The sequence below is a fragment of the Zeus faber genome, assembly GCF_960531495.2.
Source record: "Zeus faber genome assembly, chromosome: 7".
Classification (NCBI taxonomy): domain Eukaryota; kingdom Metazoa; phylum Chordata; class Actinopteri; order Zeiformes; family Zeidae; genus Zeus; species Zeus faber.
Window position 1 is genome coordinate 7,385,257 of NC_137203.1, and position 21,432 is coordinate 7,406,688.

The window sequence follows — 21,432 nt, forward strand, 5'->3', positions numbered from 1 at the left end:
ACTTAAAATAAACCTGATACCCCTGCTATTCATAACATAACATGGTACGGCCCTTTTGGCTTGGCGTCCTGCTCTGCGGAACGTACCACAGCGACGGAGATTGGGGGGTGGGGGGGTGGGGGGGTAGGGGGGTGGGGGGGGTTCACCGGGTCGTCCGCACACGGCATTGGAGTATGTCCTTAGTTGAGGCTCATCGGGTCGGACCGCGCTTGGAAGCGGGCTCACCTTATCCACAGTGCGTTATGGGATGTGCGTTGCAGCCGTCACGGACAACGCCGCCGCAGGTCTGCGATGGGGAAAGCGGGTGGGGTTTGGGCGGGGAGGGGGGTGGTGCTTTCTTGCAGGCAGAGTGAAGGACAGTGTGATTCGGCACTAGAGGAGAACTTCAGTTTGTTTTGTTGTTTTTTCGTTTTTTTCTTGAAAGTCACAAGGCATGCATGTTTACACGGAACTTAGTCACCCCCGCTGTGTGCTGCGTCCTCGGGATCGAGCCCCAAGCGTCGGTGTGTGTGTGCGTGTGCGTGTGTGCGTGCTTTCCGCACACGTCTTTTGTGCGCATGGTGGGTGTGGTCGCAGCCGCCGCTCGCCTGTCGCTGTGGCGGGTGAAGGATGCTAAATGGTCAGAGCAGAGGCTTGGCTTTCGACTTGCTGCTGGATTTTGGGAGTTTTGTGCCTTGCTGCTCGGGGACCCCCCCCCCGCGGATGGGATTTAGGGAGGGATCGCCAACGGTGCGGGAGCAAAGCGCATCGGAGATTCAACGTGCGTGCGTCGTGGTCGTGTGGGTAGATCTAGTGAGTCCGTCTTTGCGTGTTTTGTGTGTCTCTGTCCGTCCGTGCCCTTCCAGACAGCTGCGTTGGTGCTGGGTTCGCTGGGGCGGGGCGGGGCGGGGCGGGGGCGGGGTCAGGGGGTCAGACACGGGGGGAGTATTTGGGGTTTCTTGGCACCTCGGTGAAAGATTTCAGCTCATAAGGAATCCCTGCGTCCATCTCGATGGACTTGCGGGAGAATAGCAGCCGTATGTCGTTGTGCAAGTAGATCTTCCCAGATTTGGAACTGTGGAATCTGGGAATTGGCGCAAAAGAGAGAAAATCTTAAGATTTTAGAATATGCTTTCTTCATGTGTCATGTTGGTCGGGTGTATGAAACTTTCATAAATACTGTACGAAGTTCTTAAATGCAATAATTTCAAGAAATCTCATTTGTATACTATGCGCTGACATTTGTTTGTTAATCCTGAGGGTGGAATATGGGAATAACTATCTTATCTTATATTGATAATCGTGCAGATTTTCAACAGATATTATTGGAGATTATGAATTATGAATTATGATTATTCATTGAGCCGTACCTGAGGTGTATCAAGTAGCAGAGGATCTTCTTCCTGTCCGTGACGCTGCCGCCGCCACCGCCCCCGGGAGGCTCCGCCCCCTTCCCATCAGCCCCTTCCTCAACGGGCACCAGGAAGATGCGGTGGCGCAGGAAGGTCATGTGATTCACAGGCATGTCACCGAAATTATAAGTCACCAGGAACATCTTTACCACAGTTTTGTTGGGGTTGAATAAGGTCTGGAAACAGAAAGACGGATGGACAGACCCACAAAGATGTCACTAAGATAGAGGCTATAAAAAGTTGCATTTACACTTGGCAAAAACGTGATAATAATTATAATAAATCATAATAATTTCTTATGATATTAATTTCTTCCTTTTATCGACAGAATGTATAAAAATATTAACTAAATAAAAAATGAAAGTAAAACATTCATTCAAAAAAGTGACTTCAACATTTCTAACACAATCCTGCAAAACAGTAAGATTTCATTTTCAAACATAAAAAATGTCACACTGTACATAAAAACACAGCGTTCATATCTACAAAAATGACCAAATACATCTTATGAATCTTATAAATGACTGATCAGGTAAGCTCACCACTTGAATGGTCCCTGCTTTGGGTATGCTGTATCCTTTCTTCCCCAGAGGATCGAGGGAAATCACCCCCTGTGGATGACACAAAAAAAAACCATCAGCTCCACCTCCCTGAACGCACGCACACAGAGAGTGACTCATCCTGCGTCAGCACTGAGCGTCAGTCACTTGGTGATTTAGAGTTTGCATTAATGCTCAACATTCATGCTGACAAATAAAAATGATCAAATAAGGCTCATTTTGGGCAACAGCGAGGATGAATGGAAGCAAGCCGTCAGATCCTTGACAGTGATTTACGGAGTGCAGTTAAGCTGATGTGATGCTCATTCAAAGCCAAAAACATCAACGGAAAATTGCAGAATTGAATTGATCAAAAGTGATGAGGAGGCAATTTAATTTACTTTGCTTTCTGCAGAAGATGAAAACAAGGAATTATCATGTGGACGTGACTGATCTGATTGGGATCATAACAATTGGGAAAATAAGAGGACAAAGTAGAGGAGTAATGTTACTCGAGATGATGGTAAACCACTTTTGTAATACACACAATATTTTACTAATATTTGTTTAGATAATTTATCACAAATAATTCCCCAACCCAGTGATTACAGGACAATATAGTTTGGGGTCCATTTTTTTCCATTAGAGACATTTTACATGTTTAGACGCGTCAAACGAGCAGAAAAAAAATGTTTTTAGGGGGATTTTGTGACGTTTTTATTAGTTCTAGTTATTAGTATCAGTGCTTGGCCAACACACACACACACACACACACACACACACACACACACTGACCAGGAAGGGCGTGGGAGCGCTGTGCTCGGAGATGTCGTAGTAGGTTACGTGCACGGGCAGCGTGGCGTGTTGGGGGCAGTAGGAGCCGCTGGCGCCGATCTCCGCCGTGAAGCCCTCGATGCGACCGGATGGGGAGAAGCGGCCCTTCAGTATGGACTCCTGGACACATGTGCACATGTTTATGTGCGTACAGACAGACACACACACAGGCCTCCACACACACACACAAACACACACACACACACACACACATACACACAACCAAAAACTGAGGATCTGACCAGTCAATAGCTATATCTGACATCTTTCTGTGGTACTGTATTGTCATGAATGTGATATGTCGTCATATAGAGGTAGAAAATGAAAGACCGTGAGATGGAGTGCTTCAGGTATCTCACAATATCAAGTTTGAAATATTCGAGGGAATGTATTTCAAGGGAATGAGTTTTAGTTTAGTCAACCACCACACAGGTCAATGTGTTGAACATTAGATTCTTTAACATGGCTTTTTGAATTCATAATGATACGTATCAATATCGTGACAATTTTTGTGATTGTTTCACATTTCCACTCGCTAGTTCCTCACACTCATTTATGCTTTGAGATATATCACCCCCGGCATTGCAGACATAATAATTTTTCTGCCAAAAAAAACAATAGGAAGGAAAACAAAAAGTAAACTATGTGTGTACATTATAATCCCTTGGCCCTTCCAGAAACAAGGACATGGGAAATAAAGGAGGATATGAGAAAAAAACAAAAAAAACAAAAAAAAAAAAAAACGAGGGGAGAACAAAAAGCCCGGAGCTTCTTTGCCGAAGCCGTGGTTTTCCTGGCGTACCTCAAAGTTTCCCAGCAAAGACCTGCTGATGGAGGTGGAGGACCAGCCGGAGCGCCCGACCTCCGTCCGCCGTCCACTGCGTAGCTGCCGGCTGCAAGGACAAACGCACACGCACACGCACACACACACACACACACACACACACACACACAGAGAAACACACACACAGAGAAACACACACACTCCACTTATTACATGCACTGCATCAATAATATTCCGAAAAAGTTCATTTTCTGCAGTAAGCGGGAAGACGTAGAAGTGTCAGAAACATCCTGTTAGATCATCTTTTCACCAGTGAGTGTGAGTGTAGACTACTACCTATGAAGGTTTTTTCAAGTTCAAGGTAAAGAGATTAGTAGTAGTAGTATACAAAAGTATAAAGAGTAGTACGGAGAGTGTTATAGAATATAGAACAATATAGCATTAGTGTTATAAAGTGGTTATTGTCGTAAAATAGTGTTGTAAAGTAGTTTGTGCTGTGGGGTAGTTTGTGTCAAGAGTAGTTAATGTCGTAAAATAGTGAGTGTCAGAGTAGTTAGTGTTGTAAAGTAGTTAGTGTCGTACAGTAGTTATTGTTGTAAAGTAGTGTTATAAAGTAGTTATATAGTTATATAGTGAGTATCGTAAAATAGTTGGTGTTGTAAAGAGGTTAGTCTCGTATAGTAGTTAGTGTTGTATAGTAGTTAGTGTCATATAGTAGTTAGTGTCGAAGGTAGCTTGTGTCAGAGTACTTAATTTTGTAAAGTAGTTAAGTGTCATAAAGTAGTTAGTGTCATAAAGTAGTTAGTGTCATATAGTAGTTAGTGTCGTAGAGTAGTTAGTGTCGTAGAGTAGTGAGTGTCGTAGAGTAGTGAGTGTCGTAGAGTAGTTAGTGTCATAGAGTAGTTAGTGTCATAGAGTAGTGAGTGTCGTAGAGTAGTTAGTGTCGTAGAGTAGTTAGTGTCATAGAGTAGTTAGTGTCGTAGAGTAGTGAGTGTCGTAGAGTAGTTAGTGTCGTAGAGTAGTTAGTGTCATAGAGTAGTTAGTGTCGTAGAGTAGTTAGTGTCATAAAGTAGATAGTGTCATAAAGTAGATAGTGTCGTAGAGTAGTTAGTGTCGTAGAGTATTTAGTGTCGTAGAGTAGTTAGTGTCACAAGTAGTTATTGTTCTAAATTTCAGTATTTTTAGAGCTTAATGTGCATAATCTCCGGGTGCGTTGCAATGACATTTCACTGCATATGAACGTATGTGACAAATAAACCTCTTGAATCTTGAATATTTAGCGTCTTAGAGAAGTTAGTGTCTTAGAGTAGTTAGTCTCATAAGTTATTATTGTTGTGAAGTAGTTTGTGTTATAAAGTAGTTTTCATTGTAAAGTAGTTTGTGTCGTAGAGTAGTTAGTGTCGTAAAGTAGTTAGTGTCGTAGTGCCGTAAAGTAGTTTGTGTCATAAAGTAGCTAAGTATCGTAGAGTAGTTAGTGTCATAAAGTAGTTAGTGTCGTAGAGTAGTTTGAGACGTAAAGTAGTTTGTGTCAAAATGTAGTGTTATACAGTAGTTAGTGTTGTAAGGTAGTTTGTGTCATAGAATAGCTCTCGTCGTAGAGTAGTTAGTGTCTTAAAGTAGTAATTGTTGTAGTGTTATGAAGTAGTAAGTGTCATGAAGTATTTGCAGAAGTCGTACAATAGTTGGTCTTTGTAAAGTACTTTTAGTTGTAGATGTCGTTATTGTTGTTAAGTAGTGTTATAAAGTAGTTCGTGTTGTGAGGTAGTAAGTGTTGTAAAGTAGCTGGTGTTGTAAAGTAGAGTTCGGAAGTAGTTTGTGTCGTAAAGTACCTTGTGTCATAAAGTAGTTTGTGTTATAAAGTAGTTTATGTCGTAAAGCAGTGCTATAAAGTAGTTCGTGTTGTAAAGTAGTTTGTGTTAGAAAGCAGTTTGTCGTAAATTAGTGTTATAAAGTAGTAAGTGTTGTAAAGTAGCCTGTGTCGTAAAGTACCGTTAGAAAATAGTTCATGTTGTAAAGTAGTTTGTTTTATAATGTAGTTTGTGTCGTAAAGTAGTGTTATAAAGTAGTTGGTGTTGTAAAGCAGTTTGGGGTCTTAAAGTCGTGTTAGAAAGTAGTTCATATTGTAAAGTAATTCACGTCACAAAGTAGTTTGTGTCGCAAAGTAGTGTTATAAAGTAATTTGTGTCGTAAAGTAGTTTGTGCCGTAAAGTAGTGTCGTAAAGTAGCTTTTGTAAAGCAGTTAATGTTTTAAAGTAGTATATAGGAGGCTGTTTTGTTTTTGTCATTGTTAGATATGTTTTATTCTACATTACATCTTTGTTATCCCCAACTACCACTTTATTATACAAAGAGAGCAATTAAAATTAATCAAGTGGTATATAAGTCAAATAAGGATTTCACTTTTTTCGGTGATTGCTACGACCACAAATTGTTGATTTGCAGTGGCGTTTGTCAACCGTGCAGTACAATTGGCGGAGCTGTGCATTTTTTTTGCAGTAAAATTGTCAGTTTGTTACTGTGAAGTCTGAACTGTAATCACTACCTACGGTTAATACAGATACTGATATCAGAGAAAAATAACACTGTTCTTTCCTTGGGTTCCAGTAATAAGTCTATAAAATAAACTTTCAATACAACATACGCACGAAATAAAATCAATACTGTATGTGATGTGCTGAGGCTGTCGGTGAAGTAGGCTCCGTCTTCTCGGGGAAGGGGGGACAATTTTAATCTGTCTGTTGATTTGGCCATTTAATGCAGAAAGGTCATGGCGATTTGGCAAAATTGCAAGCTCTTGCAAATATTGTGGAGATGTGTGGTTGAATTTGGATTAAATATTGTGATTGCAAAGTCGCTATTTCCTGGAGGGACTGAATATAGAATATCATGTGAGGTTATGAAAAAACGTGGCAAGTCGGTAAAAGCTGTCAGTGAGTATTACTGAGAATTCAAGTTGCGGGAATAGAGTTTAAATAAATGATGCAGGTTGAAGACTTTCGATGGCGGACTCACCTTTTCAGACGCAGGCTGTTTTTTAGACGTCTCCCCAATCTGGTGCAGTCCGTGGCACTCTGGAGACAGAAGGAAACACAAGCGTGAGATTTAAAGTCAGTTTGACGTTCACCTGTCTTACACATCCCATCAAATATAAAAATATATATGAAGGAAATGATATATAAATAAATAAAGAATCAGTTAATCAGCCATGTTACTTATATGCTTTTAAAAATGTGCCTGTCTCTACGAATGTGAGACACGCGTGTGAGCTGTACTTTCCGTTTATCTACCATCGCATTCATTTGTTATTTTTTACTTACATGGTACTGAGCACCAGTCGTTGCCTCACGTAAGCACACGTTCCCCATATTCAGACTAGAAATCATAGCAGGGGCCACCCAGTCCTCGGCTAACCATTCGCTAGTTACCCCCTTGCCTGGACCTGGCCTATCCCTGGCGAGGCTAGTTGGACCCTGGCGGGCTGAGCCCCGGCTGGCTGAGCCCTGGCTACACAGGCTCTCTACAGAGCATGGGGCCCTATGTCAGCTGGGACTGGCCTCGTCCTCGCACTCGCAAACCGTCATGGAGGTCATCGGCGGGTCTCTCCCAAAACGACACTATGTCTAAGGTTTTTGTTCTCCTCTACCTGTAATTTATTTAAAAAAATCTCACTTGGCCTCCGGTGGGTTCTCTTCCTTACTCTCTACCTTCCGTTTGCTTCCTGTCGTCTCTCTGTCGTCCTCAACGTGCCCTTTACTCCCTCTCTCTACCTGTCCTCCCCCACTGCACTTGTACAGTCCTTCGCTCCTCCTTCTCTACCCGTCACCCTGCGTTTCGCCTCAACAACGCCCTGACCTCTGTGGTTACACCGACCTCTGCTGCTCTATCTGACGCCCATGGAAGCGTGAGGCCCTTTGTCGTCGCTAGTGTCCACCCACCGCCTCACCTCATCCCATCCCATACACGCAAAAAATGTTCTGGCCGCCCGGCGCTCAGATGTGGCCCACTCACTTCCAGAACCATTAGGGGCTGAGTGTTGTGTGCGTGCATGTGTGTGTACGTGTGTGCGCACGCACATGTGCACATCAATGGGAGAGGAAACAACAATGGACACCCTCTCAATGGCCTTCATTCTGGAGCGACTCAGCCTGTTCTAGCGTGGTGTGATTATAACCCATACACTACTTCATGTAGTCGGTCTCTCTTTCTCTCTCTCTCTCCCCTCCCTCTCTCTCTGTGATGGCTCTCGTTTGAACGAAAGCTGTAGGATTTCCCGGTGAAGACATTCTTACGTACATGCTCTGGGACAAAGTGCCATTGCTTTGGCCTAAAGGGAAATGTATTGACGAGCGTTGTGATGGTGTAAACGGCCGTCTCACAGGACGGTTTCCAGTTGACAGGGTTGCATTCTATTCCCCATTTTGTTTTCCTTGTACAAAAATGATATTTTGATTGATTAAGGTATTTGTACGGGTGATGAACAAGTACCCCGGCTTGTATATGCAGATGATACAGGCTTGGTGGCTGAAACAGAAGAGGAGTTACAAGCTCCTAGACCTGGTCCATAGCCGGTGCCAGGAATTTGAATGGAACATAAAAGTGGACGGAATACCCATCAATACCAATAACACGGTTTAGCATTTCCTGTGGTGCGTCACCCTTACAAGTTGTCATGGAGAACAAATATCTGGGTCTGACGATGACTGAGTTATTGGATTACAACCAGGGCTCTGGGTTGCATCATAGCTAAAAGGTGGTCCACCTTTTAAATGTTTGAAAAAAAATGTTTTCTTCCCCTTGCCGTACCCATCCTCACTTACACTGCCATACTCTGGGGCTTCAAGAGGCACTCCTGTCTCAATGCTGTATTAAATGGGGCACGTAGATTTGGGATTAGTTAAATACACACAAAAATCTGCCATACAGGGGGGACGGGGTGGACATCATTACGGCGTCGCCAGTGGCTTAATACATACACAAAATGATATGTTTTCATGTAAAGGCCTTCCTTTTAGTTTCCCGAATGTCTCACCTTACACAGACAGAACTTATGTAAGAAGTTATGTGAATTGTCTTGATAGGGAGTCTGAGGAACACAAATGGTTGCAATCGATAAATCAACCAGAGGGCGGCAAACAGAGCACGCACTGCCATTTTGAAAATGGGAAGCACTGTATGCTGTCAATATTGTGTCACGGGAGCTCTGAAGTATCTTTGCAAAGTTGTACTCTCTGTAACGACGGTTCCATTGATTCGGATATACTGGTGCGTTTGTAATACACACTTGCCATTCAAATTGTTTTCCCGTCTCTTTAATGATCTTGATGATATACACTCTGATTCCCCTCTGGGATGAACAAAGTCTCACTGAAAGATGATCCTGGCGTAAATCATGTGCGCCCTCAGTCAATAAAGTACTAAGTTTATGTTTGTGTCTTTAAACTCGTGTCACACAACTCCTTTGGAGTTCCCCCCATACCTGATATATGAACCTTTGAAATGCTATATTTGCTATTTATTATTGCACTAATGTTCTTTACACTGATGTGTTACCGAGTGACACATAAATAAAAGCTCTTCTTCTCCAATGTTTTTGTGGAGTGAGTAAAACAACCACAAAAGACCAAAAGGGATGACACACTACATTTTTTGACCTGATCACAGCGTCCATTTGTTCAAAGTGGCAGATTTCTTATTGTGAACCAAAAAAATTGACTGGGAACTGACTGGGCCGATTCTGAGCCAAGGGGAGATCCCTCAATCAGCTCAAGAGGGGGATAAGTGGGAAGCTTTGTGGGAACTTTACACCTTTCAGTGGTAACGTCACAACATTTTGAGGGACCCCGCATCAACCACCCATTTAAACACACACCTTCCCTTTGCCTCTAAAGCTCATTCATGACAAAAGTGTGCCGGCCCTTTGTGTGTGAGTAGGTATGTGCACGTGTATGTATGCACCTTCTTTGACATAAATTGGCAGCGGCCTCTCCAAAGCCCAGCTTTATAGGAGAGAGTTGTGGTGTCACAAAGACTATATGGAGAATTTCCCATGTATGTTTCCATGTGTTTCCATGACGACTGGATATCTTTGCCGCTCTCAATTTTCCCGTAGAGAACCCCTTGGTCAAAATTAAGCATCAACAAGTGAAACATTTTATAAATCGTTGGCCGAAACCTTCCACAGAGCACTAGCCTCTGTTTCCAGATTGAGCTGGTCATTTTTATGGTAGAATGCAATCAATTAAACCTTGTTATTAATGCGCTTTGTTTAAAGGATAATAAAAACTAGTGCACCGCAACGCCTCCGAGTTATAGAGTCCTGCACATATATACCAAATTGGATGATGATGTCACAAAGTGCTCTGCTCCACTACTTCCTGTTCCTACGGATCATTTGGATAAAGCCGAGCATTTTTTTCCTAACTCCTCCTACAGATATGGGCCAATGTTGATCAAACTTGGACCACAGCATGTCTGGACTGCCCCGAATACAATTCATTAGTTTCGTGTCCGTGGGTTTAATGGTTTCTGAGTGCCAGGTACCTTCAGCCAGAGAATGGCTCGGAGAATAATAATAATAATAATAATAATAATAATAATAATGATAATAATAATAATAATTGGAACAAAAACAATAGGGTTCCTGAACTTCGCACCGGACCCCTAAAAAGTCCAGAATGGAACACTTCATGCCAGATCTTCTGTGCATATTTTGCGGTTCTGAAGCTGTACAACTCCAATTAATAAAAGTATTACATTTTTTCTTGTGAGCTTTAAATTGTACATACTGTATTGGAACATGGATTGGTGAATTTCCAGGTTCGATGTATGACAGGGTCTCATGTGTGTGTCAATAAGTGTGTGTACATGTGTACGTGTCAGTGCGAGCTACACTAACCTTAGCAGAGGGCAGCAGGTGGTTCCAGTAGGGGGCAGCCTTTGCATCGGTACCGCGACAGGAGGCCAGGCCGAGCCCCGGGGCCAACAGCGCCAGACGACTCCTCTTGGAGGTGGAGGGGCCTTCGTCTTCGGAGCATGACTCCCCTGTGTCGCTGGGGGACAGCAGCTTTTTCTTGGCTGGGCAATGGGCTCCAGAGAGGGAAGGGCGGAGGCTGTGGGAGCTGGGGGTTTTCTCCCAGGAGGCCAGGCCATTGGAGGAGGTGGAGGCAGTCTGGGTGGCGCTGCGTTCCGGCGGGGAGGACTCGAGCCCAATCCCGCACTCTGTGGCCTCCCCGGGCTCCTGGAGCTCCGTGTGGTGTGGGGGGGAGAAGGGTCCCGGAGGGCTGGTAGGACTGGCGGGGCTGGGGGTTTCGTAGGTGAACATCTCAGAAGGGTGGGGGACCAGCTGGTTGTTACCACAGCCCTCTCCACCAGCAATGCCAGGGATGTAGGCGGGTGAACGCCCCCCAGAGAGTGCCTCACCCCTGGGGGAGGGGCACTGGTTGCAGGTCAGCCCAAGCGGCTCGCACATGGGGGGTGATTTCGGAGAGAGAGGTGCAAATACATCTGGGATGGGTCTGTCATGGTTGTGCTGTGCAGGGCGTCGGGATGGGGGTGGGGACCTGGGTGAAAGCCCCCCCTCAGAGTCTCTGTGCTCCAACAGTGTGCAAGAATACGCAGGTCCCCCCAGGCCCACGCCAAGAGCCGGGCCGGGGCCACACAAGACCCCGCCATCCAACTCCTCCCGTTCGGTGGAATCCTCTAGGTGGGGGCGCTTATGAGTCGTCTGGGCCTCCTCAAGACCTCTCTTCATGCCAAGGCGGACGGGCCTCTGCTGGGGCTCGGCGGGCGGGTCTGCGGAGCTGGAGAAACCTCCCAGCTGGGAGAAGATGGAGAGCTGGTAGACTTTCTGGAGCCGCAGCTCCTCCTGGCCGAAGGGCCGGGGGGCCCCAGGTCTCAAGCCAGGGTCGAGGCCCTGTGCTGGAGCTGCAGGTGGTGGCAGGTCGCCCTCTTGGGACGGGAGGTCCAGAGGAGCCTCCTTGCGGGCCAATTCCACATGAATGTGACGCATGGTTCTTAGGTGTGAAAGAGTCTCGGCTAACTTAAGAGCCGCGGGGGGAGGGTGTCCAGTAGGTCCTGGTGAGTAGTTGTCGTACACGGAGAAGGATTTCTGTATTGCCGGCTGTGTTGTCACTGGTGTGATTTCAGCACTGTGATGTCACCGTACAGTGAAAAAGACAGGAAGCTGAGCCGCACAGCACCTACTAGAAACAAATGCAATCATTATATTAATGGCAGGGAAGGGGAAAAAAAGCCGCAGTCACTTAAACTGGCCCATAACCTCTTAAACTTGTCCATAACTTCCATATCATAGCCATAACACAATAAGGTCATTATATGGATTAAAATGATAATTTGACAGAAAGTGTTTGCCACATAGGAATGGACCAATTAAACATCAACAAGCCTTCAATCCAATTTTTTGTGAAACATATCCTGATCTCTTTCATTTTGGTTGTGAATGTCAATAAGTGTATTTATCACAGTTCTGCTTTCATCCCAAGGAGATTATACTAAATCTATTGAATAACACCAATGGATTGAATAAATGAGTTGGACCTATGGGTCCTGCTTTCACCTCTGTGCCTGTCCTGGTCCAATGATGCCTGCCAGCTTGCTCCACATCTGCCACAACATCTGGAAGTCATGAGCAAATGCAACTACGATGCTGATCTCTCCGTCGCCATGGCTACAGCCGCGGGATGTCAACAGCATCCCCTGGTCAGGATGGAGAGGATGGGTGGGACTCCGTGCAGAAGTGGGAGTGGCACAGAAATGGGGAAACAGGAGGTATGACCTTAGAAGAACAGACAAATGCATTTGCATAAGACTCAATGACAAGCCTGACTGTGGTGGGAAACAAAAAACATTGAGAGGAACCGGTCGAGTATTACAACAGATGGGGCAAGTGCGAATACGAGGATCCAGTGGTTATTTGAGAAGCAGAGGAAGAACTCATTCTCAGCTCAAAATTCCAGATGAGGGAGCACCGGTGTTGATCGACAAGTTTAATTACTACACTTTCTTTTTTAATTGCTACTGCTGTTGAAGAGGATGATTCGCTGCCTCTTGCCTCGATCCACCAGAGGGTCTCTTTTATTCTATTTTTCAACAAAATAAAATAGGGAACAGGTGTCACCACTGTGCAACATAAGAGAAAAATGAAAAACCACAGCAGGTTCTGGCAAATTGTTAAGTAAATGTAAATTTAAAAAACACAGATGTACTTATTACTTATTGTGTGTATTTTCATCCTTTAAATGGACACTGGACGTCCAACAGCTGCACTTTCACTGAGAAGACTATAGATTTCCTTCCTTTTCATAGATTTTTCAAGTGAGGTGACAGAAGGTTCTGGGAAATAATCATTATTTGAGACATTTAAAATAGTCTTGTCATCCAAACGAGTCAATAGTCTGGTTTTTAACTGGGCCTCAGAAGCAAAGCGGCCTCTCATCCTCACCCAAAGCGGCAGAGCGTCAGTGAAGTGGAAGGCTGCCGAGGGCAAACGCCTCGGAACAGGAACAGGAAGTGACTCTACTCGGACCCCCTCTGTGACTGGCCGACAGCCGGACACGCCCTCCAAAGTGACCCGGGCGTGAGGTGCGACATGGCAGCGGCGTCATGACCGGGGCATTCCAATCAGAGTCCCTTCAGAGAGAGAAAATACGTCAGCACCATCCCTGAGCAAGTCACAGGAAACCTTAATTTAAACCACACACACAGTATATTAATAGAAAAACAAGCACAAGCAGTTTCTCACACACACACACACACACACACACACACACACACACACACACACACACACACACACACACACACACACACACACACACACACACACACACACACACACACACACACACACACACACACACACACACACACACACACACACCTAACAGTAAATCAGACAATATTTGAGTTCATTTGAGAACCCCGAGAAATGCAACCCACAAGAGAGAACTCCATCCTATCCAACTCAATCGGTGTATCCTGTAGGTGCTGAGCAGGGCAGCCTCCCTCACCGGGATTCAGAACGACACAGAGTGCTTTGCATGGATAAAGACAGAGGGCGAGAACTGAACAACAGTAGATAAATGGAACAAAGGCATCATAATCAGTGCTATTGTATGGTTATGAAAAGAAGATGCCGTGACACGCAATTTTGTGGTCAAAATCAAAGGTAACGATGATAAGATGTGACCTGATGTCCTCAGAGTATGAGGTGTGAAATATCAAAGAGGAAGATTTGTAAGGAAAAGTTCCGTTGAATTACTATATATTCTCAATTAATAAACATACGTATAGGTCGGATTTTGTTTCCCCACACAGGACTCTAAATTTATTGGCACATACTGGTGATATATTTATCACTATTGCACAGTTTAATATCTGTGATGATGAGTGAGGCCGGTCTGGGAAGAGCACGGGAATGTTCTTGGACAAGAACATGGGAATTCAGAAAGGGGGGTGTGGTGAGGGGGTCGCCAAGAGCTGCTGCCATGGCAACGAGGAGCCCAATGACAACGGCTCCTTTGTGCTTGGCCACAGAAAGTGAGAGACACGGAGAGAGAGAGATAAAGAAAGAAAGAAAGAAAGAGAGAGAGATAAAGAAAGAGAGAAGGAAAGAAAGAAAGAAGGAGATACAAGAAAGAAAAGAGATTAAAAAAAGAAAGAAAGAAAAAAAGAAGAACATAAAAGAAAGAACGAAAGGAGATAAAAGAAAGAAAGAAGGAGATAAAAGAAAGAAAGCAAGAAAGAAAGAAAGAAAGAAGAAGATAAAAGAAAGAAAGAGGGGATCCTCCAAAACACAATCCAACAATGCTTCTGAGTTCACCGCCACCCCTCCTCCATCCCAAAGGAAAAGTAAGTCGCGGTGACGTCTTGCCTCTTGGCTCGTGGAGTTTGTCAATACAAAAGGTTCGGTTGAGTCTCTTGAATAAACACCGTCGGCCTGCTGCTTGGAATACAGAAAGTTCAGCCCTTCTACAAATAGCAGAGCTACCCAACACTGCAGTCAAACGCCAAGTTGAGCCCACCTCATATTCAGAAGGAGAATCAAGGTGCGTTAGCGCGCAGCTTGGCCCAGGGCTACGGCCGCAGTTCTAGTTGCAGCGTTGGCCGGCACATACCCCGCAAATTGCCAGAGCCAGAGAGGTGGGCGGGTTTACCCTCCAACCGCTGCTCCACCGGGAGGGGGGTGGGGGGGCCCGCACCCGCCGCGGCATCGAATCCTCTTCGGCCTGCAAGCCGCGGCGCGAGTGGACGCTCAGCGAGGACACGCCGAGGAATCACAATGCCGGCGTCACGGAGATCGCACGACAAGACGGCGGAGAGGAGGCATGCGGGGGCGGGGGCAGGGGCGGGGGGATTAGTTATAATCTGAGTTTATTCACAGCGGCGGAAGACAGAGAGAACGAGGCCCTGGGAGAGGCAGGAGTGAGAAGAGAGAACACAGAATGAGGAGCGTGCGTACGGAATAAGCAGCCCCGACACCCGGCCTGCGCTGACTGCACGGTGCAAACGCACACATCATTATCATGCCCTAATAACACGAGTGCACACAGTTAAATAGACGGGCGCGCAGCGATGCCTGCCTCCTGTGGCTGACACACAATCAGATGTGGACAGAGAGAGAGAGAGAGAGAGAGGGAGAGAGAGAGAGGGAGGGAGGGGGGAGGAAATTGAGAAAGGTTTGTTTCCTAGGTTTGTTTCCTATGGTAACTTCTGCTCATGTTTTGAGTTGCCCTAGGAAACCAGATATGGGCCATTGACAAACACTTGTACGGTCTGGTTGCCGCATTGTCAACCACTTTTCATATGTTTTTCATAATTTTTTATTTTTTTATTTTATTTTTTTTAGAGGTGGAACAAGTGGAGGATAATTATACTGGATCATCATCGCTCAATTATAAATGTATACATATTTGGCACTTGTACTGTCGGGCAACTGTTATATATACAATATATAAAATGAATATAAACTGAAAATAAAATGAACTTATCATCCAACAGCAATTGGAAAAACAGATTAAGGCTCCGTTATAGTCGACACAAGCCAGCCGTGTGGTTCATGGCGCACACACTACCAGAGAGCACTAGCATGTACTGTATAGCTGCGCGTTGCCGTGTCGACGCCTTGGCGATATTCTCCTAAAAGACAGGGGGCGCTGTGCACAAACCACCAGGGGAAACTGAAAGAACTGCTGTAAGCATTACAAAGAAGTCCTGAGGGAAGGATCTGAATATCTAGAAAAGAGCAGTAAAGTTTTAATAGAAAGCGTTGAATGTATGTATGTATATTTATTGTAGTCAGTGCAGGTTTTTTTTTTTTTATATATAGTCGTGAGTTTGTGCAAATTGCATGTGTAAACATTACGAAGAAGTCCCGGGGTATTAAAATAGTCCAAGTATTTGGACGGAGACAGCACTATCTCCTTCCATGACTTAAACTCCATCTGGTTATTTTTGTGGTCATGCATGGATGGTACAGATTGTACCTGTGGACCGCTTTGCACAACCTTCCATCGGAACGCATCCACCTTGAATTACCTGACGCGCATGGGCGCGGAGTTCCAAAAATTGGGAGGTGCGTCCCCTCGCAAAAATTGCCGTGCGGTGCTATCGCGAGCGCTGCAATGATGTCATTTATGGCCTGCACTAAGCAACACTATGGCCACATAAACCAGGCTTCAGGGCAACAAACCAACTTCACCTTTAACAGCAGCCGTGACGTTATCTTCCCTATGTAGCCAAAAACTAACTACCTCTGGGAAGTGTGCCCCCCCCCCCCCCCCCACACACACACACACACACACACACACACACACACACACACACACACACACCCACCCCCCCCCCCCCCCACAGGTAGGGTCTGCCTGCGTTACACCAGATTAACTTGTACATTCTCTAATTGCCTCCCATGGAGAACAGGTGGCGAGGGGTCTCCAGTGCGTGCCCCCAGGGGCGGCCACGGGGTGGGGGATGGTCAAAAAGGCAGAGCCGTGAGCTTTTGAGTATTTATAGACAACTCCAGCTCCGTCGTGGGTCCCATTTGATTACTGGGCGTATTTTGAACAAGCCGAGCCCTAACACGGTCAGACAGCCTGTTCTGAGTCTATCTACCTGCCTGCTGGGGGGCTGGGGGGGCTGGCCTGGTGCTCAAGAAGAGCTGCAGGTTGGGTGGGTGCAGCCCCCAAGACCCCCATCCCCTCCGGACCTTTGTGCTGTCTGGCTTCAATACTGTACTGCTGCATGCGGCCGGGCCTTAAGATCTTTCTGGCTCACCGAACAAAGATCAAATCAATTTGTAATGTCGTAGTTAACATCAAGCACCTGTCCCGCATCCCACCGCTTCTTAGCCACCCGTAGCACAGAGAAATTCTTGCGAGTTCAAACCACAGTCAGCTGTACAACATCTATGCACGTTACTTTCCAATTTTGCAAGGTGCCAATTGGGAAGAAAGGAGTTTTGCGGAATGGGACTTGCATTTGGATTTAAACCCTGCAAGATAACTGACGTTGTAGCAGCAGCCAGTCTTGTTTTCCTACTTTCAAGTCTCTGGCTGACCTGGATTTGTGGAATATAGGATTCCTTGTCGTTCAAAATGTATTTTGAGGATCAGAAAGACTTGATATACATGTATGCATGTATGTGGTTATGCGCATTGAATGCATGTATGTATGCATGTGAATGAAGTATGTGTGTGCGTGTGAGATTAACCCAACCCTCAGGCCCAGAGACCTGATCTGCAGGGGCCAGGGCCGCCGAGAGGTCAGGAGAGTTAGAGCGGGTCAGGACACAAGGGGGCATTTGATTTCACTATCATGGCAGAAAGAGCTGGTGGAGCAGCTGATTACAGGCCGGCGGAAACACCAACAACAGCGCTCGACCTGCCGGGCTGTACGTTACCTCCCCCACCTCCCCCATCCAAACAAGGCCTTGCTCTGCCAGAAAGCAGGTGGCTCATAAGAGATTCAAACCCCTTAACTTAAACTCCCTATGAGGGGAACACAAGTGCGCACACAGTGTGGATCCGATGTTTAAAGAAACACAAAGAAGCAACCAAGGATGAATAAATAACAAGGTAAACAGATCCACAGAAACAGAGAAATATCAACACAGAGTTGCGGAGGCACGTCGACGGCCCTGACCTAGAAACAACGGCCTGGTGAAACAGATGTGGGGAAACCCCTCTTCACAAAAAGTCATCTGCCGTTCGACCCAAGTGCATTCATCAAGGTTTTAGGAGAGCTAGCACGCACGCACGCACGCACGCACGCACACGCAGAATTATTGCCGTTGACCATGTATGTTTGCTTTCAGCCTCAAGGCCTTTTCTGGACATGACACGACTGCAGTTTGTCAAGTTTAAGGAGTGTTGGGCCTCAGAGCCAAAGGAACAGAGTCAGTCCACCGCGCTGCGCTTCATGAGAGGAAACTCAGAACAGCAATAGACCAAATACATTTCTAACAAACGGGTAGGATCTACGATGTAAATACTGACTGAGGCAAAGCCCCCCATCCGACTAGGAGCACACCACAATCTGCATTTGTAACTTGTTTCTTGTCTACCAGTATTTTATTCCAAGTTGGCTGCAGGTTAGATAAAAATTCTTCTTGTCGTTGTTTTCGTTGTTGGTGCTCGGTTCTGTGATTGTTCATCCAATGTTTGATTAATTTCAGTCATTAACCAGTGCAATTCCAGCCAGTTGTGGTGATAATTGAGTAGTAGCAGTTGTTACCAAGGGTTAGTATATAGTTAGTATATGTAGACCCTGCTGTAGTGAAGCCACAGACTTGCTGGTGTGAGGACTCAAACACACAAGTCTACCTGCGTGAGTCCACAGAGTGAGGACACAGAGGACACCTTGTCTCCGCCAAGTGCACTTTATCTTGCCTCACAACATAATACACCATGTGCTTTCAGTATATTTCTGTTGTCAAACGCGAGCGCACAAGTCAATCCTTTCCCAGGGGAACTCGCAGCCCAGCCCACCTGCATCAGTTTCAGAAACCATCTGCCGCTGCCACCTCCTTCGCCGCGGGACTGCTGGACTGTGGGACTGCCGGTCAACGAGGCCGGCCTCATTCCTGGCTTCGCCACCCGCTCCGCGCACCGTGTTCTGGCACTCACAGAAACTTGGATTCACGCAGGGAACACAGCAAACCCCCCCGCCGCCCTCTCGACCCACTTCTCCTTCTCCCGCACCCCCTCACTCGACCGGGGCGAGGAGGAGAGGGACAGGTTTGCTAAATGTACATTGTCGTCGTCTAACGTCCGCCGGGTCAGCTGGGGAGCCTTGTGGAGGAACCGAGGAACTGGACATGCTTTGCGATCATGGGTGACCTCAACATCCACCTGGACAAACCATAAGCTGCTGACTTCCTGCTGTCCTCGCTCCACCTGAACCTCCTCCACACTCCGGGGACACGCAAAGCAGGCAACCAACCAACTGGACCTCATATTAACACATGACTGGGCATCAAGAAGCCCCTTGTCACCCCATTACACACTTCGGATAACTTTTTTTTTTTTTTTTTTTTTTTTTTTAATTCAGTTCTCACTCTCTGCTTTCACGTCCTACGGTTCCCCTCTCTCCTTGTGTCTCTTTCCGTCGCTCACTCTCCCCCGTTCAATTCTCCTCTCTGGTCTCGTCTTCCCTCACCCCAGCTGAACACCTTTTTTCCCCACTTGAGTTAGTATTTCCACAGACAGGCTCTGCACCACACCAACCTCGTGGCTCGGAACAACTCGGTCCCCTCTCGTCCAGATCGGTGGGAGAAGCCCCCTCCAGCCCCTGGCCGACCGGGGCTCTCCGAGACCATCGGACAAAGCTCCAGTCGGTTGAGAGGAAGTGGCGCAAGTCCAGGGACAGCGTTGATCTGAATAAGGATCGATCCTCTTTCTCATCTAGTATTACTAACGCTGAAACCACTTACTATAAGGACAAGATTAACACTACTGACTCACGCAAACTGTTCTCTACTTTCAAAACTCTCCGTAACCCTCCACCCCCTCCACCCTGACTACTAGAAGGTGGAAGCTATCAGCAGTTGCAGTTTGTTTTTTTTGTTTCGTTCAATGAGGGAACAGAAAATACATAAGTACATCTAAAATAAAAACAAACTGTTTTTATTTGCTTTTTTGGTCAAATGGGAAACAGGGACACGGAGCGGAGATCACTCCCTCTCCGTTACGCATTTACGCCACTGCTCTACACCTGCCTGTTCTACGAATTATCAGTTTTAAATATATTTTAAACTTTAAATAATTTTCGGACAGGATTTAAAGTGTTTAATGAAAATGTAAAATTGTAAGAAGACTTTGCAATTAAATGGGGGGGGGGGGGGTTGCACCGGTGCTACATAAAATCCTAACCGGCCTATTGCACCGGCAAGCCCCAGCGTAGCGCCGCCGCTGCAGACGGGTTACCATGAGTACCATGGGAGTAAAGTCAAATAAAATAGAATTAATGTAGTCAAAATTTTTTTCCATATGTTAGACCCAAAATGCACACTGTAAGCGGACTTGATTACTATAAGCAAATTATTTAAACAGCATTTGTATAGGAATGATTCTGCCCAAAGCTTTTTGATCCATATGAGCGACTGATCACTGTAACCGTGATCATTATAAGCAGTTTGCACTGTATAGTTATTAAAGGTGGCATAGGATTTAATTTCAGCTCACTAAATAAAATACCTAATAAAATGATCTTTAATGTATGAGGTGTCCCACGGGACACCTCATACTTGATATTGAAAGATAATAAATGGCTCTCAAACTCCTGTCTGTATAAATTGCATGGATTTCAATTTAGACTGGCAATATTGTCGGCAGAATTAAAAAATGTAATTAAACTGCAATATTCAAGGAGCCGGAGACGGACTTCGACAGAGAGTGATAAGATAACACTTTATTAATTCTGGAAATTAATTGCCCGATTGAACTTTGTGTTGCAGCTCGGTGTGCGGCGGTTGGCCAATGCTATTCTCTCATTTTTGGATAAATGTAAAAGATATGATTCAATATTTAGGATAAAAATATGCAGAGTTTTCCTTTAAGGGGGGAGGGGAGGGTCTGAGCCTAAGCTTGCCCCAGCTCCACTTGACCCGTGGGATGTATCGCAGAGCTCTGAAGTGAACTCGGTGTCAACTTCCCACCCTGAGCACGGTCTGACCTGCGTGAAGGACGTCAGAGTGATTCCGAGGCGGTGATTTAGTGATTCAAGCAGGTGACTTTTCTTTAGACTTTTCTTGGCGAATGTGGGACAGGTGGACGACAGAGAAGAAAATGATGAAAAAAATTGGAGCAAGACTTCCAGGGATAAAGGCAAAATGAGAAAGTGACGCCATGGGAGAGAATTAAACAAGACAGGATGAAAAAGGAGAGAGAGAGAGCGAGAGAGCGAGAGAGATTGGTGTCTCATGTTGAGTTATGTACAGTGAATCACAGAGAAAGAAACTGATTCACTTATGTATCACAACTTATTTTTTGACCGCCAAACTCTGTATTTGATCACATGCAAGTCAGTCGAGTTGTATTTATTAGTTTTTGATCACTTGGTTACACCGCAGCTTCTCAGGGTCTAAAAGGTCTTTATGTAAAATTGAAAGACCGAATAAGCCGATCACTATCGGGTTGAGGTAGCATTCTGAATATTGCAACGGTCATATAAACACGGGTTCTCCGCTGTGCTCCCCCGGTGCGGTCCCCACACTCACAACATTTCATGGTCACCCATGCAGGAAAAAAAGTCAATAACTTCTGATTTTGTATTTTCTAAATGGGATATGAAGGGGTGGCTCACCAGGTGGAGCGCACCGTATACGAGGCTGAGTCCTCACCGCAGCGGCCTGGGGCCATTGGCTGCG

At 45.7% G+C, this 21,432-nt stretch overlaps 1 protein-coding gene across 4 annotated transcripts in view; it reads right to left on the bottom strand.

The window, feature by feature from the left end:
* Positions 1 to 53: 53 nt before the first annotated feature.
* atosb (atos homolog b) overlaps positions 54 to 21,432 on the bottom strand; it is a 42,894-nt gene continuing 21,515 nt past the window's right edge. For 3 of the 4 annotated variants that reach the window (XM_080004522.1, XM_080004521.1, XM_080004519.1), the window contains 9 exons: positions 13,009 to 13,196; positions 12,124 to 12,342; positions 10,444 to 11,749; positions 6,561 to 6,619; positions 3,567 to 3,657; positions 2,726 to 2,884; positions 1,934 to 2,002; positions 1,350 to 1,567; positions 54 to 1,063 (listed from right to left, as the gene is read on the bottom strand). In XM_080004522.1, the coding sequence (XP_079860648.1) occupies positions 910 to 1,063; positions 1,350 to 1,567; positions 1,934 to 2,002; positions 2,726 to 2,884; positions 3,567 to 3,657; positions 6,561 to 6,619; positions 10,444 to 11,556 (1,863 nt within the window). In that variant the 5' untranslated portion in view covers positions 11,557 to 11,749; positions 12,124 to 12,342; positions 13,009 to 13,196 and the 3' untranslated portion in view covers positions 54 to 909. The remainder of the gene's footprint in view (positions 1,064 to 1,349; positions 1,568 to 1,933; positions 2,003 to 2,725; positions 2,885 to 3,566; positions 3,658 to 6,560; positions 6,620 to 10,443; positions 11,750 to 12,123; positions 12,343 to 13,008; positions 13,197 to 21,432) is intronic. The other variant, XM_080004520.1, reaches the window with a different exon arrangement.